The sequence below is a fragment of the Propithecus coquereli genome, unplaced genomic scaffold, assembly GCF_000956105.1.
Source record: "Propithecus coquereli isolate 6110/MARCELLA unplaced genomic scaffold, Pcoq_1.0 Scaffold27, whole genome shotgun sequence".
Taxonomy (NCBI): domain Eukaryota; kingdom Metazoa; phylum Chordata; class Mammalia; order Primates; family Indriidae; genus Propithecus; species Propithecus coquereli.
This window is the reverse complement of record NW_012148285.1, coordinates 489-27866: the sequence shown is the minus strand read 5'-3', so window position 1 is coordinate 27866 and position 27378 is coordinate 489. Positions and strand designations below refer to the sequence as shown.

The window sequence follows — 27378 nt, the reverse complement described above, 5'->3', positions numbered from 1 at the left end:
TGGCCTTGGTGGCACAGCACAGTGCCCCGAGGTTTGTGCAGGGGACAGGAGCTGGCACACAGGGCGCCTGCAGGTGAGTATGACCCCCCGCCATGTGGCTGTGCTGGCCTCGAGGCCGGTATTCCTCCCAGGTGGCAGCACACTGGGTCAGAAGGGTGTCATTGACTGTCACCCTCTTACAGGGCAGGGCGGGAAGCTGCTGCCCACGGCCGGCTCTGCCCCACGGCCTCTCTGTGGCCAAGGCACACGCGTGCAGTCAGGACGGGCTCCGGCGTGTGCTGGGATCGGTGTTCGCCGCTGGCTGGTGTGCAGGGAGGGGGCTTGTTCCTGCGGACCTGCCCGTGCACAGCCGCCGTGGCTGTTGGTGGTTTGCCAGGGAGCCTCTTCCCCACGTGGTGCTGGGCACCCGCTGCCCACACGACTCACCCGTAGGACGTTGCCCCTGCCCGTCCAGCGGGGCGTGCTGTCGGCTTTCTCCACGCAAGCCGCTTCCCCCTCGCATCCAGAGCTTTCTGGGAGGAGTCTGTGCAGCCACGCGCAGGCCCGGGGGCCCCGCCTCCCTGGGGGGTGAGGACGCTTCTGCGGGGAGCTGTGTCCCCGGTCCCCCATCACTGTTGATCTGATCACTGTGCGTGTCAGCGCGGACTCAGATGTGTTCTAGCACTTTGGGTGTCTGTCTTGGTCTAGGAGTTTAAATGTCTTGGGGAGCGCCGGCGTGCGAGGCAGGCGGAGCCGGTGTCTAGTGGCCGTCACCGCACACGGATGTAAATGGCTCTAAAGAGGGCCTGACTCTGATTGGAGCTGGCCTCTCCACAGCGGGCCTCGCGCGCGGAGAGTCGGAGCCCTCGGAACCGCTCCCGTCTCTCCAGTTGGCGTCGACTTGGGCAGACGTCGTGTTTCCGATCCTTTATCTGCGCTTTACTTGGCAGCGGCCCTGAGAGTCTCTCTGCTGCTGTCCCGGACGGCTGCACAGCACCCTTTTCTCTTTCCCAACCCCGACAGGAAGAAAAGATTATCTCTAGAAACTTGGGCGGAAGTCGGGGGGTCTCAGGGGTCCTCCCTCCTGCGGGGGAGCTGCCGTTGGCACTTCCTTCCTAGACAGGAGGGACGGTGGCTCCGCTTCAAAGAGTGCCGCAGCAGAGGCCGGCGCTGCAGGGGCGTTCAGCCCGTGCCAGGTGGGCTTGGGCTCCCGGCTCCGTTTTTGACCAACGAGGAAACAAAAGTTGTTCTGGTGCCAGGACTTGAACGCAGTGAGGTTCCGTACATTTCCCCACCTGCCCTGCGCGGGTCTGTAGGTCCGCCTCGGTGGGCCTGGGGCTGTGCCCCTCTCCTGGGTGGGCCGCATCCCTGTCTTTGGCGCACTTTAGGGATTCGAAGGGCAGAGATGTGTTCGATGTGCAAGCCACCTGAGCTGTCTGTTCACAAGGTCCACGGACTCTGGCGGGAGCGGTCGCTGCAGAGCAGGTGCTCCAGGGCCTGTCCCCGGCCTCTCCTGCGTCAGCAGGGCCACAATCGGGTCCTGCTTCTTAACTGCCGTGAACTGGGCGTTGGTGCCATTTGCCAGACGCCTTAGTCTGAGGCACCTACTGCTGCCCGAGCTCAGCGTCAGCGCGGAGGCAGCGGGTGGCCGGCGTGGACGGCTGGGTGTCAGAACCTGCGGCACGTCACAGAACTTCACAATATATGCAGCAAAAATCGACAGAACTAAAGGAAGAAATGCGCAAATTCACAGTTACGGTTGGAGGTTCAGTGCGATTCTGTCAGTAACTGAAAGAACAGCTGAACCAACCCCTGTGAGGGTCAGACGGTCCCAACGGCGCCTCCGGCCACTCTGCGCGGTCGATAAATCTCTTCACCCCGAACACGTCGGGGTGTGTTTCCTGAGAATGTTCTTTTACGTTCCTACGGAATCAACCTCTGTACGTTCCACGTGGATCCACCCGTGACCTCATCTCCTGCTCGTTTGCCGGTTTTGTTACCTGACCTGAGAACGATCTCTGCGACGTTTACTTTCCGGTCTAGGGTCAGCGTCGGGCTTAGTCGTCACGTCTCGTCCGTGCCCCTCGCTCTGCGACATCCGCCTTTTACAACGGTTCTAAAATCACGCGTCGCTTTGAACCACACAGGGCTTCTCGTGGGTTTGTCTGCGTTTCCTGTGGTCGCATGTTCCTGGCGGGACGCCGAGAGTGAGCGCCTGCCGGGGCACCCTGCCCGTCCTCAGGTGTGGCGCCGGCTCCCCGGGAGGTGAATCCGTGCTTCGGGGTGGTCACCTGGGAGTGGAGCCGTGTCCAGACCACTGCCCACCACCCTGTGGGAGACGCACAGCTGACGTTCTGTGGCCGCACGATGGCCACTCGCTGGGGCTTCAAACAATAGAACTCTATTCTCTCGGTTCTTGGGGCCAGACGCGCGAGGTCAGGGTGTCAGCAGGGCCGCGTCTGCTCCCAGTCTACAAGGAGGAGCCTCCCGTGTCTCCCAGCTCCTGGGGCCCTGGCGGGCCTTGGCCGGTGGCCGCACTGGTCCGCTCTCTGCCTCTGGCCGTGTGAGCTCCTCTCCTGCCTGTCCCGTGTTTCCTGTGCCTTCTGATGCAGACATGCGTGGTTGGATGATCTCGTCCCAAGAGCCTTAATTTAGTGACCTCTGCAGAGACCCCTGGTCCAGATAAGCCGTGGGTTCGGGAGTGCGGCACCGACACGCCCGCCTGGGCCCCCGATCGCCCGCAGCCCGGTTTCTCCCGCACAGAGAGGGGCCCCGCTGCAGGGCTGTTTCCTGCTCTGTGTGTTTCACTTAATTCTTAAGTTGTGTTTATTACAATATTTCATAACAGTATTTGAAATAACCACCTAAACGTTTTTTAACTTCATGTCAGATTATGACTATCTTCCCGTGTCACCGCTGTTCCGCGGCAGCGTCTGGTCGCACCTCCTGCTTTCCTCGCTGCCAACGCAGGTGGAGACGAATGTGTCCCGCGTCTGAGTCGCTGCTGAGAAAGCAGGTGTTGGCGCCGGCGCCCTGCGACGCGTGTGCTTTTTATTCACTAAACAGGGTCACGCCAGCCGCAGCACCACACACGTCTGCCGTCTTGACTCGGGTCGTTCGCTGACGTGTGCGGTGGCTGCGGGTACCTGTCACATGCCTGTCACACGCGCTCGCTGTGGTGACCAAGCTCCGCCCACGGGCGTTTCCTTCGTGTCTGTTTTTTACCACTGGAAGTGATGCTGCGTCAGACAGCTCTGTGGCTCACGACCTTTTGCAGATCCGTGACCTACCGCGTGGGCTGCGAGGTCAGAGTGCGTCGCCAGGGCGGCACCGCGGGCGGCCGCGTGCAGTGGTCGGGCCTTGCCGCGTCCTTTTGCTTACGCAGGATATCACGTTCCCAAAGAGAGTCTCTCAGAGTTTGACAAGTGAAAAATATGATTTAAACACATTTCCCTGACAGTGTTTCCTGGTTGGTTTTTGCTGTTTCTGTTTCTCTTGGGATTTGCATTCGGGCCTTGGCCGCGTTCCCCAGGGGCGAGCGTTTTCTGCTCCTCATCTCTAAGAGGCCTCGACATGTCGCACCTGTCCGGCCCTCTGACCCTCAGCACGATGTGTTTCACGTGGAAAACGCGTGTGCAGGTCTAACCCGTGTGCCCCGTCGTGTGTGTGATGTCATCATTTGCCGCCCGAGGCTCCTTCGTGGAGTCAAATCTGTCAGTCCCGTTCCTTTCCGACTGGTGCTGGGTGGAAACACCCACCGCACTTGGTCCTTGTACTTCATGGGTCTTCGACCATGTCTTAAATTGCTCACTTTTTCCGTGAACGGAACACGTGGTCTGCAGGCAGCTCTCGGATGGCGTGAGAGCCTGTCTGCGCCCGTCTGCGCCGCGTTGCTCCCAGCGCCATCCGCGTGTGGAGCCGATGCCTCCTGACGCCCACGGGGATTCGCGGGCTCCTTCACGACGGCAGTACGTGGTGACGGTGTTCCCGAAGGCCGCTCTTGTCATTAGCGTTTTGCTTTCCGTGTTGTGTGAACACAGTGTTAGGGTGGCTGAGGGTTAACGGAGTGACCCAGCCCCTCCCTGCCGACCCCGCCAGCCACTGTCCAGCTCTTCCCCTGCGCCAGGCAGGCTGGGCCGCGGTGGGCTTGCTGTCGCACGTGGTCCCCATCCTGGCGACTGGGTGGGAGGCACGGGGGCCTGCTGGGCACGCCCCGCCCCCTCCCGGGCCGTCTCCACGAAGGCCACTGCTGTAGCGCCTGTGGCGTCTTCCTGAGCTTCTGCGAACAAATCCAGGTATGGGCCGTCACCACATGGCAAGGACTCCGCCGTGGTGGTGTCAGCTGCACGTCAGGAGTGCGGGTGTGGGTTAGCAGAGCAGTGTGCTGATTCTCCACTGAGCACTTCCTGGGTGGGCTTCCGGGAAGTTCTCTGTGCCGGGCAAGAAAGTGGAAGAATTCTTGTACGTTTACAGCCAGACGGCCCATGCTGGGGGCAAATCTGACACATGTTTACACACGAAGCCTTTTTACAGACGAGAAGTCGCTGAAACCAGTGCCCTTCCCCATCAGAGGCTCCGACCAGAACGGGGCCTCGTGGAAAAGCTGCCGGTGGGACGGGGCTGCAGCAGGACGGGCCTGTGCCGGGGTCTTCCTGCTTCCTCAGCCCGCAGACCGAGGGACCCTCCGTCCGCCTGGGGCCTCGCGGGGGAGCAGGACCCTCTTTAGCAGACAGACGGGGCGCGCAACACGCAGCAGGTGCGGTAAAGTTGACGTCGCCCAGAGCAAAGAAGGACTTGAGTTTCTTTAGAGAATAAAAGAACGGAATAACCCCCAGGATAACGCCAAGTCGGCATCTTCCAAAATAAGTGGCAGCTGTTGAAAGTATAATGAGACCGTAAAAGCCACGAAGACCTTCTCGTGTTTCGTGAATTAGCTGAAACAGCCTGGCGTCTGAATCTCCCGCACCGGCAGCCTTGCCGCTCAGCTTCCGACCAGGCGAAGCCACGAAGGTCCCACTTCCCGGCATCCGCAGCGTGGCGCGTGGGGGGCGCGGGGGCAGTGTCTGGGGACGCCCTGGACTCGGGCCGCGCGAGCTCTGGCGGCCCTGGCCCTCCTGGCGCGTCCAGTCTGGTCCGATGCAAACGCAGAACTTTTCCTCACGGGTTTTGACATCAGCCGCTTTCCCGTTTGCTGTTCCTCAGGGTTACCCGTTGGGAGAGGTTGTGGGGTGAACTGACTCCTGGCATCAGCCGGCGAGCGCGGCGGTGGTGAAAGGTTTTCCTCGTGGAGACCGAGAGGCGCGTCCATGGGGGCCGCCTCCCTCCCAGCTCCCCTCCTCTGGCGTGGGGACACGCCCCGCGTCGTGCTGCTGTACCTACGCGGTGTGGTCCTGCCGGGGGAGGGCGACCGACGAGGACACCAGAACCATGGCATCCGCAGCTGGGGAGGAGCCAACACTCGTCCCCCTCCCTCCTCCCCCCACAGCGCCACAGATGCATTCAGAGTGGGGTGGGCGCCTGGGGCGCGTCAGAGCCCCGCCCTGCCGGCTGCGCCCGTCCTGCCTTCCGTCCGGCCCACTCCCCACCAGGTGCAGTGCACACCAAACATCCAGGCTTGGGAGGGGCCAGTCAGTGGTTTCGTGTGTTCACTGGGTTCTACGGCCCTCACTGTTGCTCAGTCTAGAACGTTCTGCTCACCCCACTTCAGCCCCCTCCCCCTCCCCCTGGCAGCTGCTGGCCCACAGCCCGTCCCTCGGGGCTGGCCTGTTCCGGGCCTTTCCTGAAACGGAGTTGCATCCGCGGGGCCTTCTGTGTCTGGCTCAGCTCACGGAGCTCCGTGTTTCGGGGTTCGCCACGCCGGGGCGTGTCCGCGCCTTGTCCCTTTAGTGCCGAGAACTGGGCCCGATGCTGGCCGAGGCGGCCGGGCAGGTGTTCGTCCTGCACCCAGGGTGGGCTTGGACGTTGGTGGGGCCGCGTGTGACCCCAGCCGCTGGGTGTTCCCGGACGTGGTCGGATCCAAACGCGGGCGACTCGCTGTTGCTGCGTCTTCGCTCCCTGGGGTGTGGGGGGCTCCTGGGCCCAGCGCTCGGCCGGCGGGTTCTCGCGTCAGCTGCCCTGACCCCACGCTGTCCCGGGGGCCCACGGTGGGGTGGGGGCTTCACATGTCAGGGAAACACAGTGGTTTAACTTATCATAAGTCTTTGGTCGAAGCAAGCCAAAATTTTAATACATTTTTCTTTTTTTGTTTTTCAGGTATTCTTTTGGTAAGTGAAAGCCGCTGGCCCGCGTGTCGGTAGGTGTCTGCGCGCATCTTCCCCCGCTGTTCTCCCCGCTCGGGCCTCCGCCGCCAGCGTCCCAGTGCGCTGAGCCCTGGGCTCAGCTCTGCGTCCCGCAAGCCGGCTCCGCCCAGAGAGCGGCCAGTGCCGAGGTGGAAACTCACAAGTGCCTTGGGCAGCTGCTTTGTCCGATCAGGGGACCCCAACGGTGCCACCCCCACCCCTTCCCTGGGGTGGAGCCCCAGCTGTCCGTCCCCCAGCACACGTGAGCCTTGCGGCCCGTTCGCACAGGTGCTGGTGCGGCCCACGGGCAGTGTGGTTTGTGCTTCGTCGGATGGGGGAGGCTTCAGGCCGTCCAGCCCAGGCAAGGAGAGAGCTGGCGGAGGGCGGGAGGACGGTGGGCGTGAGGACGGTGGGTGTGCACCAGGTCGGGCCAAGGCCTCTGGGAGGTCCTAGGACACAGGGTGGGCCTGTGACTCGACCGACTGCGGGGTCCTTGGGAAGCGGGATGCCCTCCTCCCGCGACTTGAGGGAGGGAGGAGGAAGAGGCAGGTTTCCGTCTGTAAGGGCCTTACAGGTGCGTGAGCCTCGCGGACCAGCCCACCTGGGCTTTTCCTCCGTTCTGGGGGTGGGGGAGGGGCGTCTCGTCCGGGCCCCCCACGGCTTCAGGCCACAGAACCGTGTTCTTGTGTTACGGGCCACTCTCTCCGTGTTTTGTTCCTTGTATATTTTCATTCCTAAGTATTGAGGGCCTGTGGTGTCAGAAATTTGGATCTACTAAAGAAATGAACATCAGAATGTGCTAAAATGTAAATTTAAAAAGTTTCCTGATTTTTAATCACCTTAAAAGGCAGGTAACTGTCTGAAGCCACAATGATCAGCTGTCTCAGGCCTGGTGCCATCTGGGTGCGCCGGCCGGGCCGGCTCCAGGGACCGACAGGATGTGGGGCTCTGGGACGTCCTGTGTGCGAGGAAGGGTTATTTCAGGGGCTCCTTCTCCATTTGCAGGTTGACATGACCTGCTCATAACCAGCTAGTCACAGGACCTGTTAGTGGCACAAAGTCGCGTCAAAGGAAAGGAACTCGGGAGAGTTTAGAAGGGAGGAGAGACGTCAGAAGGTGCCGCGCATCCTGCGCAAGGCCCGGGCCTCCTCGTGGGGTGAATAAAATTTGTGCGATACCAAAATTCCTCTCCAACGGTTGGATCAGCAAACCTTCTTTCCTAGTAAGCTCTACTTGCTTATCTGCAGTCGCAGCAGCATCACTTCTTTCCAGTGGCTTCGCGCAATGAGAGTGTCGGGCCCTGGCTCCCGGGCGCGGCGGGGGAGGCCCCTGCTCTTGGATGAAGCGAATTCTGGGCAGCAAACCACATGCGCATGTTGGCGCCACTCGGGGCTGCGCGAGGGCAGGTGGCGGAGTCATCGCCGGGGGTGGGGGCAGGGGGCATCGGGGAGCTGGGCTGTCTGGCACCCGAAACCCCCACCCTCCGCTCCCTCGTCAGGGGTGGGGCACCGGCCGCGGGCAGTGGACGCCAGGCGGGCGACGCTGGAGCTGCCCTCCCACGCCCCAGCCACCGGCAAAGCGAAAGCGACTCGAGGTCCCCGCAGCGGTGGCGCGTGAGCCGTTAGGGCCGGGCAGGAGCCGGGCTGGAGCAGAAGCGAATCTGCCTTCCGTGTTTGCTTCTGTTGGTGCTACCTGGGGTCTTCGCAAACGTCACTGCTGCTTTGGTCGCAGTGATAATTGCGTGATAATTTGGTGATAATTTTAGGGACTTTGAAGCAAATTGTTGACTCAATACATTTTCCTCACGAGAGCCCCCGCGGGGGACTGGATCTCGCGCTGTCTTCGCTCGTGCAGCGCAGCACGCTGTTCCGAATATCGCGTGGGAATTAGACCCCGAGGTGTAGCCGCTCCCTCCCCACCCTGAGCGGCGCAGGTCCTGGGACTGTCGTCTCCGTCCCTCGTCTTGGAGAGCGGGAAGCAGCCAGGTACTGAGGCGGGCCGGAGCCAGGGTCGGAAAGCCCTGGGAAGTCAGACGCCTGCTCGACCCGCGGGTTTCCTTCCTCTGGCCTCGCTGCGGGTCGCCCAGGTTTTCACGGAGAGCACGCCGTCTCCCCCTGGTTCTGTCTTTATGCTCACGTGATTAACGATGACACCTACTGTGTCTTCATTCCGCGAAGCAGCTTTAATGAGAACGTGGCAGCCGCGTAGCTCGCGCTGAGATGGTGCAGCCCGCGCCCGCGGGAGGCTCGTCCCCAGCAGCAGCCTCGCGGCCCCGTGTTTCTGAAGTTCGTCAGAGAGGAGACGCTGGGTCCTCCGTGGCGCCAGCTGCACCTCAAGCGCGCAGCCGCCGTGTGCGGCCAGGCCTCACGGGGCGGCGACGGCCCCCTCCCACCCGCGCCGTCCGCTTCCTCCTGGGGCCCAGGCTCTGTGTGCCCCGCCCTCGAGCCTTCGTGGGCAGCGGGGCGCGTGGGGGTTTGCACGGGTGACGTGGGGTTTGCGGCTGGCTCCCCTCGCTGTGCCTGACGTCTGCGTCTCTGTCGGCACTTTCCTACGGCCTTAAGGCCCCCTCGGCTGTCCGGCTGTGTCCCCTGTGGAGACGCCGCGAGCGGGGGTGTGATTCGCAGGACACAGGAAAAGCGCAGTGTTCGTTAGACCCGCGTCTGCGTCTCTGCTGAGGTTTGGATGTGGCCGCGCTTCGAAGGCCGCCGAGTCCGGTGACATCTACTTCAAAGGATGAGGCCGAAGTAATGAATTCCGCGCCCCGTGAGTGCTGCCTGCTTCCTGGCCCTGCAGGAAGTGAGCTTTTTGATATTTGGTGAGCTCGGACCCCAGAGCCGTTCTCGAACTTCGTGCTGTCCTTGTGCGTCTGAGAACGACGCGGGAATCTAAGAGGGCGCGAGTCTGGGCGGCCTCCCGGGGCTCCCCGCCTGTTCCCCCAGGACCGGGCGCTCTTGGCAGGCGCCTCTTGAGTTCACAGCCCCTGAGCGGGGTCTCGTTCCCCCTGGGGCTCCAAGCTGAGTGCCCAGGCCGTCCAGGGAGCTCCGGGGAGGGTTCCGGGGCTGAGTCCTGGGAACCTGTCCCCAGCGTAGACTCTGCAGGCTGCTCTCAGGCCTGGTCGGCCACCAGGGTGAGGGTGGGAGAGAGAAGCGTGGTAAGGGCCTCGTGACCAGGAGCTGCACCTGCCCCCCAGGACCAAGCAGCAGCCTTGCGTGATGACAGGGCGGTCCACTCAGGCCGGGCCGGTGTGGGGCTTCCTCCGGCTGCCCCCAGGCCATTTTGCAGGGTCCTTGTGCCCAGACACAGCCATGGGGGTTGGGGGAGACCGGCACTTTCCGGAGGCCCGTGGAGCGCCGTGGCCCCAGAAGGCGTTTGCGCTTGCTCTTCCTTTGGTTGTTTTTAGCTCAGTGGACTCGGGCGTGGGCGGGTCGGCCTCCAAGCAGTACAGTGAGGGCGTCTCCGCCCCGCACCGCAGGGCCCCTCTGGCGGACGCAGGGAGTGGGGGGAGTGGGGCCGAGCAGGGGGACCAGAGTGCGGTGGGGACTGTGGAGGGGGCGGGCCTGAGGGTGGGCGCCGTGGCCCCGCTGCCCCAGGGCGCTACCGGGGGGTGGCGGTTCCAGGATGGGGCCTGGGGGTCCTGGCGCCCCGGGCTACTCTCTACAGCGGCGTCCCCCGCACTGCCTGAGCTCCGCACCACCCTCCCCACCCACGATACCCACCCCACCCCTGTCCGCGGAAAATCATCTTCCGTGAAACCGGTCCCTGGTGCCAAAAAGGTTGGGGACGCTGCTTTATAGGAAAACGTGTTCTGTTTTTAACCACGGCCCCTGCAGGTGAGAACTGGTCACCCTCGGGGCTGGGCGTCGGGCCTCCTTTCAGGAGGAAGCTTTATTGGCGAAGCCCAGGCAGATGAATGCCAGCTGGTCCCAGCGCCAGGTGTCAGCGAGTGCGGCCGCGCACAACGGGCTCGTGGGAGACGCTGCACTTGAGCTCCGCGTCGCAGGGGACCCGGGATGAGCACCCCCAGGCGGCAGCAGGTCAGTGGGGGGCCGGGTGGGGGCACAGGAGAGCACGGGGTCCGCCCGCGTCGCAGGGGCTGGCGCAGACTGGCCGTGTCTTGGGCTCGTGCCGGGTGCTGCTCCCCTCCCCCGCCTCACCGGGTCTGTCTCAGGCCAGCACTGACCCAGGCGAGGGCCGAGCTGACTGCCGACACGGCCTGGACACTGCGCTCGGGGTTTTCCATCCCGGCAGCTGCGACCTGACTGCCCGTGTGACCCTTCACCCTGGCTGCTCCTAAATCCATGCTTTAAAAATAATACAGCGTAACCAGGGCTTTGCTGGCCCAGTTGGAAACTTTTACCAAAGCCTGTTAGTGCCGGAGCAGGGCCGGCCTGCAGGCAGCGCGGCGGGTTCCTCCGAACAGCTCCCAGGCCCGAGCCTCCGACACCGCGGCTCTCCTGCCGCTGCTGCCGGGGATGGTCCGCCTCATTCTCTTCCCAGCCCCGAGTGCAGCGATGCGGCTTCTGCTGATTAAATCGTCCCCGTGCTCAGAGGCGGCCCCGATTGGCCGTCCCGGGCTTACCGCTGCCAGGCTACCGCCGGCAGGGCCGGCCCCAGGCTCCTTTCTGGGGTCTTCTCGGGCCTTTCCGTGTTGCTTAGTCGCTCAGCCTGCACCGGGGGAGCACTCTGGAGAGCGCAGCCCCCAAGCGCCGGCTGAGCCTGGAAGCAGAGCCCCTCCCGCCTGCTCCCTGGCAGCGTCTGGCCGAGTCCCGCAGGGAAGCCTGGGTCAGGTGGCTCTAAGCACTTGCCGGTGACGCGTGCTGGCCGAGGACCGGTCACTGCCCAGGTGGAGAGGGTTCCTGCATTCTCTCGCGAGTGGCCCTCAGTTGGCCGTGAACACCGGAGAGGGAGGGGCCCCCACAGGCCACCTCGCGGCCCCCGGGCCCAGGTCTCCTCCTCGGATCAGCGCCGTTCTGGAATCCCCGACGCTGTCCACCAGGGTCTTGGGGTCTCTCTTGGCTCCAGCAGTTGCGTTTCTGCCCGGTTGCTCCTCTTTGTCGCCACGTCACCGTGCTGTCTGTCCACTTGGCCACCGGGACACCAGCCTTGGGAGGTGGTGCTGCCCAGGGCGCGGCTTCCTGCTGCTGGAAGGGAAAATGGGGGAGCGGAGAGGCGCAGAACTGGGCCGGGCAAGGGTGCCGCCCCCAGGGAGCCCATAGGACCTGTGGCGGGAGCGTGGCCAGTGTGCGGCCAGCGCGGGGCAGGAGAAGAGGGAAGCCGCCGCCGGGCGGACGCCGGGACCCCGGACGCGAGCAGCCCCTGTGGTGTGCGTGCTGCTTTCTGCACGTGCGCGCTCGGCCTCACGGGGCACGCGTTTTCAGAGTGGTCTTTACATCTGGTTTCTGTCCTCTGCCTGCGTTAACCTCTGGCCATACCCTTCCTTCTCTGCTGCCGACTCAGATCTGCGTGCAAGTAGGCACATGCACACGCGTGCACACACGTGTACACATACACACAGGATTTAGGGGTCAGTGTTTGCTTTACCCAGACCAGGCCGTATTATATTCATTTCTTTCGCTCCATTTTTTCACTTAGTAATTACGGGCGACGATTGTCCGGTTGAACGTAGAAGAAAACGCGTCTTAAAGACCACGTCTTCACTTTCACACGATCATGGACGTCTGTCCGCTCTGAATCTCTCCCGTTGCGTCCCGTTCCCGTCTCTGGTTCTGAAACGCGGTGTCTCTTCCGCGTGCAGAGTTCTGCTCTGAGTTCGTGCTCCAGTCCCGCGTCCGTTTGGTGCCCCTGTCCAGACTTCGTCTCGGCCATTCTTAGTTTTCTGTACCAGATCGTGCGGACGAGGGGCGTTTGGCCAGCGTTTGCTTTTTGTCCAGAGCGTGGCAAGGACGTGGCGGCTGTGAGTTTCCTGCATGGGGCGCCGTGGCGGGTGACGGGACCTTAGCACCCCCGCTCTCTGGGGGCAGCTGGGCCTGGCGGTGGTTCCAGGACTTGCTCCGCGCCCCCTGTGCAGGGCGGCCCCGCCCACGGTCGGTCTCCTCCTGCGTGGGCCGAGTGCTGCTCAGGTCCCTCCTCTCCTCATGCTCAGAACGGCCGTAGGTGGCCCCCTTTGTGGGTCCTTTCAAAGAAATGGTTTTATTCGTCAGATTTTTAGAAACGCATCCAGCTTATTAATTTTTACTTTGTGTAGGTTTCTTCCTCCTGGGAGGAAAGGGTTTATTTTATTCTTTTCCAACGTCTCGAGCTGATGGCTTCATTCGTTCATTTTCCATCTCTCATCTGCTAACAAAAGCACACTGCAGGCGACGACCCACCTTGGGCTGGGTCCCTGTCTGCCCATCAGCTGGGCCTGGGTCCCCTGCTGGGCAGGCGATGTGGTTCCAGAACCTTTCGTGCCGACGCCTCTGAGCCCAGGACTGCTGGAGCAACGCTTCAAAATGCCGCGGGCGCAGGCTCACAGGTCACCACAGCCAGGCAGTGTGGCCTCGGGTTGTTTCCCGTTATTAAAAAATAAAAACTCATCCGTGTGCCCGGATGAGTCAAGCCGTGTCCCGCGGGCTACAGAAGAGCAGCAGGTCCCCGATGTGTCTCTCTCCACCCCGGTGCTGGTCTCCAGCCCTGCCTTGGTGTTCCCTCCGTGTCCCGAAGAGCGTGTTCCGGCCGGTTCTTGGTGTCCCGCTGTAGGCGGTGTCTGCGCACCCTGCTCCGAGGACAGGGACGCCCTCCCAGCCCTCGCTGTCTCAGCTCCTTCTCTGTAATTCTCTTGTTTTTGTTTTGTTTTTAAATTTTCTATGTAGGCAGTCACGTTTCTTCTGTTTCGGACCTTATAACTTATTTGTTTTTGCCATAAGAATCGGGCCTGAGTGGCCTGGGCCTCCAGGGAAGGGGCGTCTCATCCTGCTGGCGGGGGTCCCCGTGGGCGGGACTCCTGTCACCTGCCTGGGCCGAGAGTGAGCCCGTGCGCTGATTCTTCTGGGAAGAAGCGTTCCTGGCCTTTGTCCAGGCGTCAAGCGCCTGCTGCGCAGGACGTCACTGCCCCTCCCCGAGTTGCTGCGCCACCCAGACCCCTCCCTGGGTGAGACGTGGCCGTCGGCAGAGCCCGCTGGGTCCCGGGCTGGGGCCAGGTGCCCATTCTTCCTGTCCAGTCCTCGTTCCTGTGCCCCCAGGAATGCTCACTATGGCCTGGTCGGCCCCTTGGTGCCCAGGCGGGTCTGTGGGGGGCTGTCCCTCAGCAGGCCCTGGTCTTTCGGCCCTCGTGCCCTGGCGGGAGGGCCGGAGACAGCTGACTCACGGGGTGTGAGGGGGGCCAGGGCGGCATGGCCATGGTGGGCGGGGGGAGAGCTGCGTGTCCACTGCGGGCTCTTGGCAGAGACCATGTCTGTGCGGGGCAGAGGCCCCAGGGCCACCCTGACCTCTGAGCTGACCTCTGACCTGGGCGCATGCCGGCCGTGGTGTGGGTGACTCCCGCCCGCTTCCCCGGTGTGCCGACTGTGGCTCCTTCCCGGTGGGTGTGGGAGCTCATGGGACTGGGCACGCCTGGTTCCACCTGTGGCAGCCTGTGCCCGGCGGTGGCACCTGGGACACGGGGCGGCTCTGACCACCAAGCGTGTGGGGAGGCGTGTCTGCTGACACACGGACAGGGCGCTCAGGCCCAGCGAGCTCCGGCTGACTTTCAGCCACGGGAAACGGAAGCAGAGGAAGGGTCCGGCCTGTGCCCCGCAGCCTGGCATGGCTTAAATACGCGGAACGTATTAATCCTGAAACCCTCTGTTGCTAAGTCTAATTTCCGTTGACAGGAAGCATTTTCATATTTATCCCAAACCAATAAAGCTGCTAAGGTCACTGCTTGGGTTTTGTTTTCAGGCTGCTGGAGACACCTGGACGCAGCTCAACTGCCCAGACACCGGGGGCCAGGAAGTCCGGTTGTCACGGCAACCGAGCACTAACAAGCACCACGAGGGGCGGGATGGAGGGTCGCTGGCAGCATGTGGGTTACAGAGGTCACTTCCTGTCTCTCTACAGAGCCCGAGGACGTCCTTGAAATACATATTCAGTTTGCTAAGTGCTCCATGACTGGGAGCGTGAAGCCTTTAACCAGCTCTTCCGAAAGTCTCCGCTTGCTAGAAAATGCTCTCCGTTTACGACCTGCTCTCTGGTTCGAGTCCCGCCGGCCGGGGTCGGACGCTTCCTGAGGCGTCCCAGGCTGTGCAGGTGCGTTTCTGTCGGCCGCTGTGCAGCAGGTCCGCAAAACGCACACAAAACGCCATCCTGACGGGAACGTGACCTGGAGCCGGGCGAGGCTGTGACGGGGTCGTGTCCAGAGGGACCCGACCGGCTCGGGCCACGCTGCAGACTCCTGTGCAGAGCTCGGCCCGGGGAGGCCCGGCCCGTACCCCGGGGACCCCCAGTGAGGAGCACTGGTGGCAGGGCTGCCGGGCCGTGCCGCCTGGTCGTCGCCAAGGGCCGGAGGGGTCAGCAGGCCTGGGCGAGACCCCACGTGCGGGCCGTGCTCACAAGGCCGTGTGCCCGCTGGGCGGGGGGGTGTGAGATGGTGGCGGCCGTCCGTGTGCAGGACGGGCTCTGAGCGCGGGCTCCAGCTGGCTGAGCTAGAAACCGCTCCGCGAGCGCTTCGGCCCGACTCCGTGCAGTCGCCTCCGTGTGCCAGGCCAAAGCAGGTCCACGCGTGACCTTAGCTCTGCCTAAAGAACGCAGTGCCAGCACTCCCACCCTCCAGTGGGGTCTCCGTCACGGACACCGAGCGGCGCTCACCGGAGCTCTCGGAGTGGCTTTGCAGGGCAGGGCGTGTAACAGAAGCGTGGATCACGCATCTGAGGGTCTGAAGACAGCGACACCCCGAATGCCGGCGGGGAAGAGCAGGTTTTCTCCTTGGCGTTGCCTCGGTTGCCGCCAGGGAGCCCGTGAGACGCTCCGAGGCCAGTGGCAGAGCCTGCACCTGCCGCCTTTGCAGCAGGGACGTGGCAGTCGTGGGTCACAGGAGACACGGTCCCTGGGGTCAGAGACACGTGGAGAAGTGGGGTCCGTGGCTTTGTGTGTGGCGGTTGTAGCGCCGTGTGGGTCTGGCCTGCGAGCGCCGCCGCCCCCTGCGCTGGCCGGGCCGCGTCTGGACACAGGTCCGGTGGCCGCGGTGGCTTGGCAGCCGGTCCGGCCCCGGGTGTGCAGCAGCAGCTCTTCCCTGCGTGGGCCGTGGCGCACTGAGGTCTCGGAATGCTGCTTCATAACTTTCATCCTAAAATATAACCTGTGAAGATTGAGGAAACTTTTAAAAGCTCCCAGCTCTCTCCAGGGCCACGATTAGAAGCCCCTCGGGTGGCAGAGGGCGGCCAGCTCGGCGCTGAGTGACAGCCGGGCGGGAGGGAAGGGCGCTCCCGCACCCGTCGCAGCAGCGCAGCTAATGGATTTCCTGCTTCTAACTCGGATGGCGGCTGTCATTTCTGAAGGATCCATCTGTGCTATATTTAATCACTCTCCAAGCAGCTGAAATAGTTTCAACAAAGTTAATGAGACCTCAGTTGGTGTTTTCCTGCTGGCGTGGCCATCGTGGTGGTTCGCGCCTCTGAAACGTCGTGTTGAATCACGTTTCTGCCGTGGTCAGAGGCGGCTCAGCCCCAACACACTGACCTGACCACGTGCGTCTCCCGGGCCTGACGCCCCTGCCCAGCCCCCGCCCCAGCCCCCGCCCCAGCCCCCGCCTGGCTCCAGCTCACCCTGGCGGCCTTCGCTCCCCGTCCAGCCTCGGCACACGTGACTCCAGCCAGACCACGACGTGCCTCCGGTCCGGCCCTCGCTGACCTGGAGCAAGTGGGCTGGGCGTCCCCACCCATCCCAAGGGCCCCCTCCCTCCTCCCGCACCTCCGTCCTCAGCCCCTGCCCCGATTCCTCCGCCTCGGTGGGGCCTCTGGCAGGGGCCGGTGTTTCACGCGTTTTACGTAATTCAGTCAAATTGACTCTTGAAAATCCAGCTCCGTGACCGCTTGTCTCAAACTGTCGTTGCCTCTTTGCTGCTCTCACAAAAAACTCCAGCTCAGGCCTAGCCCTGCTCTGCCTGGCAGGGCACGTCCCGCCCTCGCCGGCCGCCGCGATGCCCCCCACCAACCACGGCGGCCACGGTCAGTTGTCGGCAGGAGCTGCTGCTGGCTGAGCGTCCTCACCCTTCCCACCACAAGCAGCCGCGTCACGCCGGTGCCCCCGCAGCAGTAGCCCTGGCCGCGCCGCCCCTCGCTGGTTCGGTGCCTGTTCCCTCCCCTGTCACCAGGCGCGGATCAGGCCTCCTGGTGGCGAATCGTCTGGTTCCTCCGTCTTTGGTGTGCGTGAGCAGAGAAGGGCGCGGCCTTGCTGCTGCGCTGGTTTTACTGGGGAGCGGGTGCCCCAAGTACGGCCCTAGAGCACGGGCAGCCCCGGGCCACCCCGATGATGGGGGCTCTGGGCGGAAGGCAGCTCTCTGCCCTGCCACGCGGCTCCACCTGCTGGGCCACCCTCAGCCCTGTCCTGTGTCCGGCTCCTCGTGGGTGTTCCGGCCCCTGCTGTACCCGCCCGGCCTGCGCAGCCTGCGTGTCCCCAGGCCACGCGCCCCTTGGACTGCTGCTCTGGCTGTCCGAAGCCCGGGTCCTGGGCGTTTTTCCCTCGGCTGGTTTTAAATAGGTGCCCAAACAGGTAGTATCAGACTCGCCGTCTGCAAGGCAGGTGGGAGGGCAATGCCTGGCACCCTGTGAGCCTCGGGAGGTCGGAGGTCGGAGGACGCCCCTTCCTGGGCCAGCACAAGGAGTTCTCAGCCTTGGTTTTGGGTGAGAACCGCGTGGCCCTCTGGTTCCGCGTCTACGTGTCATTAGTGGTGTGCGCTTGGGGACTTAGTGCAGAGAAACCACATCTTCTGAGCCCACGGCAGCGGGTGTCTCGCCACCGCGGCTGGAGGGAGGAAGGGAGAGAACTGGGAAGGCCGGAGCAGTACCGTGGCCTGCGGCCCACGCTGAGTGTGCGTTTTCCTGCGGGCCCCAGGAGCCAGCGTCTGCGCGGGTCCTGCAGGGCAGGGAGGCCAGGCAGGGAGGCCACGGTGCGCGAGGCTCCGGTGTGTGACCCGCTCTGGCCTGTCACTGCCCCTTGGTGAGGCTCTTCCTGCCTTTGTCCACTTGACACCCGGGCTGGTCACCGATGCTGGAAGGATTTGTACTGAAGCCATCGCTCTTTCTTGAACGTGGAGCGTTTCTCTGTGTCTCAGGAGCGGTCGGAGCTGGCCCGGGGGACAGGTGTCGTCATGCCTGCAGACAAGTTTTTCCCAGCAGGTGGACACGGAACGTGGGCTGGCATTGAGGTCAGCACCAGCCATGAGCGGGAGGGGCTGGCTCTGCCACGGGGGTCTGGTTCCCTCACCCCGTGCCACGAGTCTGCCCGGCCGGGGCTGGTCCAAGTCCGCGGGGCCGAGCTGCCGGGGGTCACGACTGACTGACGCCCGGGCAGTCTGCACACCACAGGCGAGGACCTGGGGCCGTGGACGGGGCGGCGGCCCCCGAGGCTGCGGTCAGACCTGCACTGGGGCCAGTCGTCTGTGAGGTCTGAGCTGGACGCGCCCCGTGGACTCCTGGAGTGTGGCCCCGGCCTCAGGGCGGTGTCTGTGCCCCCCACTGTGTCCTCCCGAGGTGGGAGCCTCTGGGGACGTCCCTGGGGGACAGTGAGCCCCCAGCCTCAGGCCGGCACCTCCAGAAAGCAGTGCAGCCCCGGCCGCCCTCCTGTCCCTGGCTGCACCTGCCTCCCGGCCTCTCGTGCCGAGTGGCTCCCTTGGTTTTGTGCCTGCGGCTTCTCCAGCGGGTTGGTTTTGTGCCAGAGCCACCGTCCTCCCCGCCACCTCCCCCCGGGGAAGGGCCCGGCGGGCAGTAGAGCCCAGACGTCGTGCGTGGAGGGCCGCGTGCCTGGGACAGGCGCTCGGTGGGTCTGCGGCTGCCCTGTCCTCCGTGCTGCCCGGGGCGCGCTGGGCAAGAGCAGCGCGAAGAGACACCAGCCCCTCGGCCCTGGCAGGCGCGGGCTGTTTGTTTTTCTGGGGGACGCGCCGTCCCCCACGCTGAGGTGGAGAACAATGATGCTCCTTGTCCGGTGGCACAGCTGCTGGGACACCGCGGGACCCGAGCACAGTAGACAGAGGCAGGGGGGTCCTCGCGACCCTTCCCTGCCCAGAGCGTCCGCGAGGGCCCGCAGCCGGCCGGCGGCTCCAGCTCCTGCTGGGGAGATGGGGCCAGGGAGCCCTGGGGGCGCGGGTGGAGGGGCCTGCTGCACGAGACCCCCAGGCCTCTGCTCAGTGGCCCGCCTGCTCCCGAGCCGCGTTAGGACCGTGGGCCGCTCCGGAGGGGCTGGGAGGCCACACCCCCTGGGCCTGGTGGCAACGGCCGCCCCCGGGTGCTGCTGTGGTTCCTTTAACCTGTACCAGTTCTGCTCGTTCCAGAACTTTCTGTAAGGGGAACCACAGTGTGCCTGCCCTTGTCTAAAGCCTTGTTTACTCAGCGCGTCTGGGGATCCATCTCGTTGGGATTAAGTCACTGCGTGATCCCCGGGTCCCTGGTGACAGGTGGGTCCCCGGTAAACCGGCCCCTCGGTGTTCCTCCTCTTGGTGACAAGCTGCAGCTGCACAGCCCTGGGAGGCAGCTCGGGGGTCCCAGGGCCCCCCGCACCCGCTGCGTCCTCCGCCCCGGAAGGACCCTAGGACCCCACTGCTGCAGCTGCCGTCTCGGGGTCCGGTGTCTGCTGCTCCCAGACAGCCAGGCCTGTCCTGCCTGTGGTCAGAGCCCCCCCAGTCTCCTCCAGCCACAGGTTCCCGTTAGAACCGTCGGTGACCCGCAGGAGGGCGCTGGGGGTGTTCGTCGGCTGCCTCCTTGGCGGCAGGCTGGCGTCCCGTCTCGTGGGTGATAGTCGTTAGAGCGAAATGCAAACCCGGGCGCAGGGCTGGAGGATGGGGGGCGGGGCAGACCCTCGGGCCGAGCGGAGCCAGGGCTGGGGCACAGCCGCAAGCCCCAACTTTTTAAAATAGGTTTTATCTTTCAGAGCATTTTAGATTTACAGAAAAATCGCGGAGCTGGTACATGGAGTTCCGCGTACCCCACACCCAGCTCCGCGGAGCCGGCATCTTGCGTGAGTGCGGCTCGTTGGTCACACAGCTCGTCAGCCACGTCCACGCGGCCTCCCGCTCCCTCGGTCCTTCCCCGGGGCCCTTCCCGACCCAGGGTCCCAGGGACGCTTGGTGGCCACGTCTCCTCAGGCGTCTTGGGCTTTCCTTGTTTTGGTGACTGGGACGGCTCTGGGGGTTCTGGGATGTGGACGGGGCGCCCGTCCACGGGTGTCGTTGGTCGTCTCACAGTGGCCGGGTTGGGGAGGACGACACCTCTGCACACGGTCCCCGGATACCGCTGCCCACGGGACGCGTCCCCGCCTGGCGAGCTGTTGGTCCTCTCCACGTGGGCGACTCCGCCCCTCCCGTCCTGCGCTCTTTGGGAGGAGTCTGTGCGCGGCCACACGCGGGCCTGGCGCTCTGCCTCTGGGGGGTCTGCGTGGGTCGTGAGGATTCTTCTGCAGGGGGCGTGTCCTGGTCCCCGTGTCCCTGTCGATTTGATGATTTACGTCATCGTGGACTCAGGGATGCGTATCTCATGCTTTCCGTTGTAGTTCAGCGCTACTTTGTTAGCTTCTTCTTTAAAAGCTTTTATTTTAAAATACTTTCTAGCTAGGGAAGGACCCCCACTGCGAGCCTCTGTCCACGTGTCCTGCCAGCCCCGCCACGTCCCCGTGTGTGCGTGCGCAGGTGCTGTTCTCAATGCCAGGCGTCCGTCAGTGTCACGCGGAGCAGGTGGGCTCTGGTCCTGTCTGGTGCCCGGGGAGGCTGGCGTGGGGCCCCTGGTCCCCCAGGATGGTGAGCTTCAGGGACAGCCACATCCATGACGGGGCTTGGCTCAGTGGGTTTCTGTGGGAACGTGGGCCGTCCCGACTGTGAGCACAGAGCCGAGATGGACGAACCCGTCGGGTTTCTCGTGCCGCGCTCGCCGCTACCGTCCCACACGGGGATGGCGGCCAAGGCACGTCCTTGTTTCCTGCGCAGACGCTACTGCTGTTCAGACGGACGCGGTGGGGCTCGTGCCCGCTCGGTGGCGAGGTCAGTCCCACGTTAAGGACTGTGCCGGTTGAACCGAGTGGGGGAGACGGCTTCTCTGTGCACTTCTGGCTCTTGCTGACACGCCGCGTCTCGTCTGTCGTTTCAGGATGGGAGTCCCAGCTCCTGGAAACAGGGTTCCTGGGGGTGTTCCTGTGCCCGCTGTGGACCCTGGCGCGACTGCCCAGGCACAGCCCCACGTCCCGGGTCGTCCTGTGGGGCTTCCGCTGGCTGGTGTTCAGGATCATGCTCGGCGCGGTAAGTAGAGCTCTGGTTTGTCAGCGACGTGCCGAACCATGCCCGCGGCTGAGCCGTGCGGCTTCCAGGCGAGGTGGGATGTGTCCCCCTCGCTGGCCTGTGGCTTTCTGTCCTCCCCTCGGCCCGGCCTGGCCAGCCCCATGTCCTTCCGCGTCCCGCAGCGACGGCTGAGCACTTGGAACTCAGCTGGCTCCTCCCGCCGTGTTCGCGGCCGCGACTGCGGGAAACAGCCCACGGGGCTCACCTCGCCAGGAGCCTCTCGGGGAGCAGCCGCCTGGGCCACTCCCTCTCCCCCAGCCCCTCCCGCGGGTTCCGGGGTGTCTGAAATGCTGCAAAGATCGTTTTTAAAGGGTGAAAGTCACGTGCCATATGGGGGTCATCTGTGATTCTGCCGGGAAGCCTTTTCTGCTAGTCCTTTCTTGTGGACGCCAGCTCGCCTGGTTCTGGGTGTGTCTCTTATAAAAGCCACGTACGGGCCGGGCGTCGTGGCCCCTATAGTCCCAGCTGCTCGGGAGGCCGAGGCCGGAGGGTCGCTGGAGCCCAGGAGTTGGAGGCCGCAGTGAGCTGTGATGACGCTGTTGCACTGTAGCCGGGTGACAGAGCGAGACCCTCAGAAAAACGAAACAAACTAGAAAGCCAAGTGCGTGGGGGAGGTTTCCTTGGAATCTGGCGGACGAACGGGCTGCGCGTGCCTTGTGCCCGTCTGTCCTCCATGTCCCTGCTGGTCCCCGGAGATGCGCAAGGCAGACACACATCCCTCCTGCTTTTCCTTCTGGCAGCGGCTGCCTTCACGGTTTCCGAGACCTTCCTTGAACTTGGAAATCGAGAGTGACGTGCTTCCTTCCGACTGCGCTGAGCAGAGTTTGGCGACCTTCACTCACTCTCTCTTGCACTTCTCACTGTTCGTTAGATCTTAATTTTTATACTAGAATTATTATTAAATATTCAGGTTGTTACACTGGAGGCCCTGTGCAGATATGCTAGCGTGATTGTTTGGATTTGGGGGCTGGGCCCATCGCACACTCACCAGGAGTTAGGGTGGCGCGACGGCTGCTCCTGGCCCTGGGGGCGGCTGCCGTGCCAGGACCTCACGTGGTCGTCCCGCCGTCTCCTCCTCTGCTTCAGCCTGAGTGTTCCACGGCCTCCCCGCCAGCCCTGGCCTGGCACTTGGGCCGTGCGTGGGGGCCGGGCCCTGCGGGGCTGTGGCGCCGTCTCACCCGCGCCAGCTGCAGACTCAGGCGGTGACGTTCCCAGCGGGAGCTGCCCGGGGCCCGTCGGCAGGTGCGTGTGGCCCCCCAAGGCCCTCGCCCGTCCCCTCACGTCTCGGCCAGCACCAGCCTGACCGGAGCCCGTGGACATCTGCTCTGCGCGGGGGTGGACAGGCCGGCGCCTGGACGAGACGCCTGACGCCTGTCCCCGGGGCCAGGCTCGCCCGCTGTCTCGGCAGACGCAGCCACGTCAGTCTCGGCAGCCCGGCCGCAGCAGCAGGAGACTCCGGCACAGCCTCAAGGCCGAGGCCCTCGCGACCCAGGACTAGGAGGCTGGGAGCCTCCCTTCTCCCTCCCCGCGTCGCGACATGGCGGCCTCAGCCCCGGTGCTCCTGCCCCTCGGATGTCACCATGCCCTGGTGGCCAGGGAGGGGCAGGCCGCTCCACGTGAGGAGACGCGGGCACTTATGGACAGCGGGCGCCAGGGCACGCCTGGCGGCTGGGTCACCTCTGACATCCTTGTGGTCTGACCGTGTGGACGCAGAAGGCCGGCCCGATTCCCAGGAGCCCACCCCGTACTCCGTGATACCCGCCTGCGTGGTGACCGTGTGTGGTTAGCTCTGCGTAGGGCTCAGTGGGCGGGGCCCCAGGACGTGCTGGAGGCAGCTGGAGCAGCAGGGCGTCGCCACGTCACTCCAGAGGGCGGCGCACCTGCCTCCCGCCAGGCCAGGTGTGTGGGGCCGCACCGCAGCAGGAGGGCCGGCCGGGTAGAGCTTTGGGGAGCCCCATGGCAAGGCCCAGCCCAGGTAGAGCACGAGTGGCCACAGGTGATGAGGAGGGGCCGGCGGGGTGGGGTCGAAGCAGCGACCCTGTGTCCAGACCCCACGGTGGAGTGTGATGCTGTCTCCAGATGCATTTTTCCAGGTCATTAGAAAGACAGATGTTTCCGTGGTTCCCTTTAATAAAACGTCGAAAGTCTTTTTCGTCGCTAATCACAGCACAGATGTTCTTAGGCTGTGGCCCCTCGTCCGTCTAGGACTTAGTCTTAGCGTCATCCCTAGCTGGCTTTAGTAAGCATACAAACGTATGAAATGTCTCAAAGGACTTTACGTGGACCACAGCTTCGGCAGGCGAGGCAGCGTCGAGGCGAAGCCCGGGGAGAAGCTGCCAGACTGTTCCATGCCAGGTTCGTGGTGCCAAACTCCCACGGTGCCCGGCAGAGGCGGTGAATTATCAGCACACCCAGAGCACCTTTTACGGCGTCTGATTGCCGGTTAGTGCCCGCAGGTGAGACGTCGCCGGGCGCGCTGAGAGGCGTAATTTCCCGGACGGTCTGGTGCTGGACGTCACTAACTCACCGCGGCGGGAGGCAGGAAGGCCGAGCTGGCTGAGCAGGAGAGAGTGGCAGCAGCAGAACGTGCCTCTGTGGCGAGGTGGAGACAGCCGCGGCAGACGCTGGCGGGCAGGCGGGCAGCACCCTCACCCCACGCGTGTGCTCTTGGTCAGAGCCGGAGCCCGTGGTCGGCTTGGCAGGTTCACTCAGAAAGCAGCACCCGTGGTTTTGTGGCCGGCGTGTCTCGGGAGCCTGTTCTGGGGGAGCCCCACGGCCGCCAGGTGAGGGTGCTGAGCAGAAGGGCAGGGACAGGCTCGTCCTCCACGCCCGCAAGACGCCTGGTCCAGGGTGCTGAGCCCTCCTGACCCCAGAGGACCCTGCGCAGGGCCGTGTGGACGCTGGCACCAGCGGGAGGCTCGTGCAGCTGCTGTGCGTGGTCGTCTGTGGGGAAGCCCCCGTGGCCGTGCTCTCGGGGCCACAGCTTCAGACGGAGGGCAGGCAGCGAGGGGCCAGGCCTGGGGTGCGGGGAGCAGAGGTCAGTGAAGGGCGCAGGCGTGGCCCCCTCCAGATGCTGCTGGAACTGGGCAGGGTACGGAGAGGGATCCGTGCGGACGAGGGGCTGCGAGGACACAACATCACTTCTTTATTTTTGAAAACACGCCCGGCTGCCGTCTGGTCACGAGAATCTTCAGACAAACCCTTGCGGAGAGACCGGCGTTCTGATGGGCACCAAAGTCACGGGAGATGGCAGAGCCCAAGCAGCTGTCCACCTCGGGAGCGTGACGGTTAAATGCTTCCCGGGTGGGGTCCTGGTACAGAAAAGGCGTGGCGGGAACCCTGGGGAAACGCGGCGGGCTGTGACGGTGGCCGTCCTGACGGGTGTGAGGCGGCGGCTCGCCGTGGCTTCCACTGGCCGCGCCATGGTGACCAGTGACGGAAGCCATCACTTTCCCTGTACTTGTTGGCCGTTTGCGTGTCGTCTTTGGAAAAATGTCTGTTCCGACTCTTTGCTCACTTTTTATCATGACCGTGTTGTTTCTGTGCCGTTGAATATGCAGATGTTTCGCAGATGTTAACATTCTAGACGTCAGCGTCATCCGATACGCGGTTGCAAACGTCTCCTCCCGTTCGCAGGCCGCCTTTCCCTGAGCTGGTTGTCTCTCCGCCGTGTAGAGCTCTGCGGTTTGTCGTGGCCCCGCCATCTCTCTGTGCTTCGTGCCTGTCCTCTGGTGCATGTCACGGCCAAGGCTGGTGTCTGGGAGCTTTTCCTTGCTTTCTCCTGGGAGTTGTACGGTTTCGGGTCTTGTACTACATTCGAGTCTTTATTTTGAGTTAGTTTTGTGAGTGGTGTTAGATAAGGTGCGGTTTCATTGTTTCACGTGTAAATATCCAGTTTTCCCATTTATGTGTCTTCCTGGAGCTCTTGTCAAATCATAGTTGATTGTACACGAGTGAGTTTACTTCTGGGCTCTCTGCTTTGTTCCCTTGGTCGATGGCTCTTATTTTTATGCCCATAGCCTGCTGCTCTGATTACCATGGCCTTGTAGTGTAGTTTGAAATCAGGAAGTGAGATGGGGTCTTGCTGTGTTGCCCAGGCAGGTCTTGAACTCCTGGCCTCAAGCGATCCTCCCACCTCGGCCTCCAGAGTCACAGGGACTACAGGTGTGAGCCACCGCACCTGGCCATTGCCTCCAGCTTTGTTCTTTCTCAAGATTACATTGGATATTGAGGGTCTTTTGTGGTTCCAAGTAAATTTTAGGATTGTTTTTTCTGTTTCTGTGACAAATGCAAGTGGAGTTTTGATAGGGATTGCGTGGAATCCGCAGGTCACTTTGGGTGGTGTGGACGTTAGATGACAGGTGCCGGCGAGGACGCGGAGCCCCGCGCACGGTTGGCGGGGGCGTAAACTAGCAGCCACTACGGAGAACAGAATGGAGGTTCCTCAAAAACTGAAGGTAGAACTACCATCCGGCCCAGCAGTCCCATGGCTGGCGTCTATCCAAAGGAAAGAAAGCCAGTCTGTGGAAGGGACGTCTGCACCCCGCGTTTGCCGTAGCACTGTTCACGGTGGCCAGGACACGGAATCGGCCCCCGGTGTGGTGTGTGCACATGGTGGGACACGTTCAGCCATACAAGGATGAGGTCCTGTCGTTGGCAGCAATACGGATAGAGCTGGAAGTTACCATGTTAGGTGGAATAAGCCAGACGCAGAGACGTGTCTCGTGTTCTCGCGCGTGTGGGAGTGAAGGAGGGTGACCGCGGGGAAGTGGGGAGCAGAACGGTGGAGCGGGAGGGAGCTGGGGGGAGACCGGCGGACGGGCGCGCAGTCACGGCCCGCGGGAAGCACCGTGCTGTGCCCCGCGGACGGCAGGTGAGCAGAGTCAAAGACGATCCGTTGTATATTTTCAGAAACCCAGGAGGGAGGGTTTCAGATGTTCCCAGCACGACGAATCATACGTGTTTGAGGTTGTGGATAAGCCAGGCCCCTGACTTGACCATCACACTCTGCGGACGTGTCTCGAACCGTCACTCTGTGTCCCGTAAATACGAGCAATTATCATGTGCCAACTAAAAATAAAAGGAAAATTAAAAAAAAAATGAAGACGAGGATGCGAACAGACAGGAAAAATTCCAACAGGCTGGGTGTCGAGTTAGCGGCGTGGCCTCAACAGTGACGGGGACGCCATCCTGCTTGCACAGCTTTGCTGTAAGTCTTAGGGTTTTTAAAGTAAAAATTTAAAGACAAATATATGCAACTTTATGCATATAAATTAATGACCTGAGACGAAATGATTAAATTCCTTCAAAGACATAGATTACCAAAGTGACAGAGGAAGAACTGAAAATTGTAAATAGCTCTGAAAATTTAGGCAGTTAAAACAAACAAACAAAAAATACCTTCCTGCTAAGAACGCTCCGGGCCGAAAGACTTCAGCGATGAGTTCCGTGGGATGGCCGAGGAAGAAATGCTGCAACTCCCACCCACATCCGGGGACGGGGACCTTCCCGCGCCTTCTCAGGAGGCCGCGGGGACGAGGACGTTTCAAGAAGAGGCAGTTACGGAGCAGTGTTCTTCACGAGCGCACACAGAACGTTCTTAAGGGGTTATTAGCACGAACCCGGCAGTACGTAAAAAGTGTAACGTGTCAACCGAGTGCGATTTCACCCAGAATGCAGGGTTGGCCGAGCGTTAATAAACTGAGGTAATTCACCAAGTTACCAGATTAAAGGAGAAAGCTATAAAATAATAGGATCATTTCAGTAGACGTAGAAAAGCATTTGAGGAAACTAAACACTCATGCATGATCGACAAAGACGATTTCTCAACAAACGGGGCCTGGAGGGAAACTTCCTCAGCCTGACAAGACGACGGCGTGAACCACCTACGGCTGAGTCGGGCCTCGTGGTGAAGCCTGAGCACGTCTCCCCCGAGATGGGCGGTCAGGCGGGCGGCCCAGCGCCCACCCACATCACGGGCGTCCGACGGTGCGTGGAAGGTCTCAGCTTGTGCAGTAAAAGAAGAAGAAGAAACGGAAGCCGTGAAGATTAGAACAGAAGCAGAGCGATCCGTGTGCGTACGCTACGTGTGGAACGTCACAGGCCCTCAGCTCACGGGGACTGAACCACGCCGCAGGCTTAAGGCGCTGGCAGCGTCAGCTGTGTTCTTACAGGCTGGTGGAAACGATTGGAAGACGACATTTTTAAAATGCAGCATTCATAATGATATCCGAAACCACAAAACAGGAAATTTTAACAAAAGAAGTACAAGACTTACACACTGAAAGCAGGCCGGTGTTGCCGAGAGGAGGACAAAGGCGTGTGAGCTACACCACGCTCGTGAACTCAGGCCCAGCATTACTAAACTGTCCTGTTCCCAGCTGGTCCAGAGATTTCATGAAACCCCAGGCATAATCCCTGAGGACTTTTTTCAGCAACTGATAAACTGACTTTTAGATGTACACGGACATGCCAAGGACCCAAACAGCCGAATGACACTGAGTAGGAACGAGGTAGGAGTCACTCTGCCCGACTCCCAGACGCACTGTGGAACTGCGGTCACGGAGACCGTGACGTGGGCAGGAGGGGACAGGTAACTGTGTCGACAGAGCAGGTTAAAGGGGGCAGAAGTCGTCCCACGCTGACATCACCGACAGGGCTTTTGGA

The 27378-nt window shown here is 62.6% G+C and overlaps 1 protein-coding gene across 1 annotated transcript in view; it reads left to right on the top strand.

Moving 5' to 3' along the window:
• The window catches only part of LOC105812928 (lipase maturation factor 1-like), a gene marked incomplete at its 3' end in the record, with an annotated part of 37910 nt that extends 14107 nt beyond the window's left edge, over positions 1–23803 (top strand). Inside the window, exons 3-6 of the mRNA XM_012647492.1 lie at positions 6232–6242; positions 20525–20673; positions 23415–23495; positions 23600–23803. Of these exons, the coding sequence (XP_012502946.1) occupies positions 6232–6242; positions 20525–20673; positions 23415–23495; positions 23600–23803 (445 nt within the window). The remainder of the gene's footprint in view (positions 1–6231; positions 6243–20524; positions 20674–23414; positions 23496–23599) is intronic.
• Between the last annotated feature and the right edge of the window lie 3575 nt (positions 23804–27378).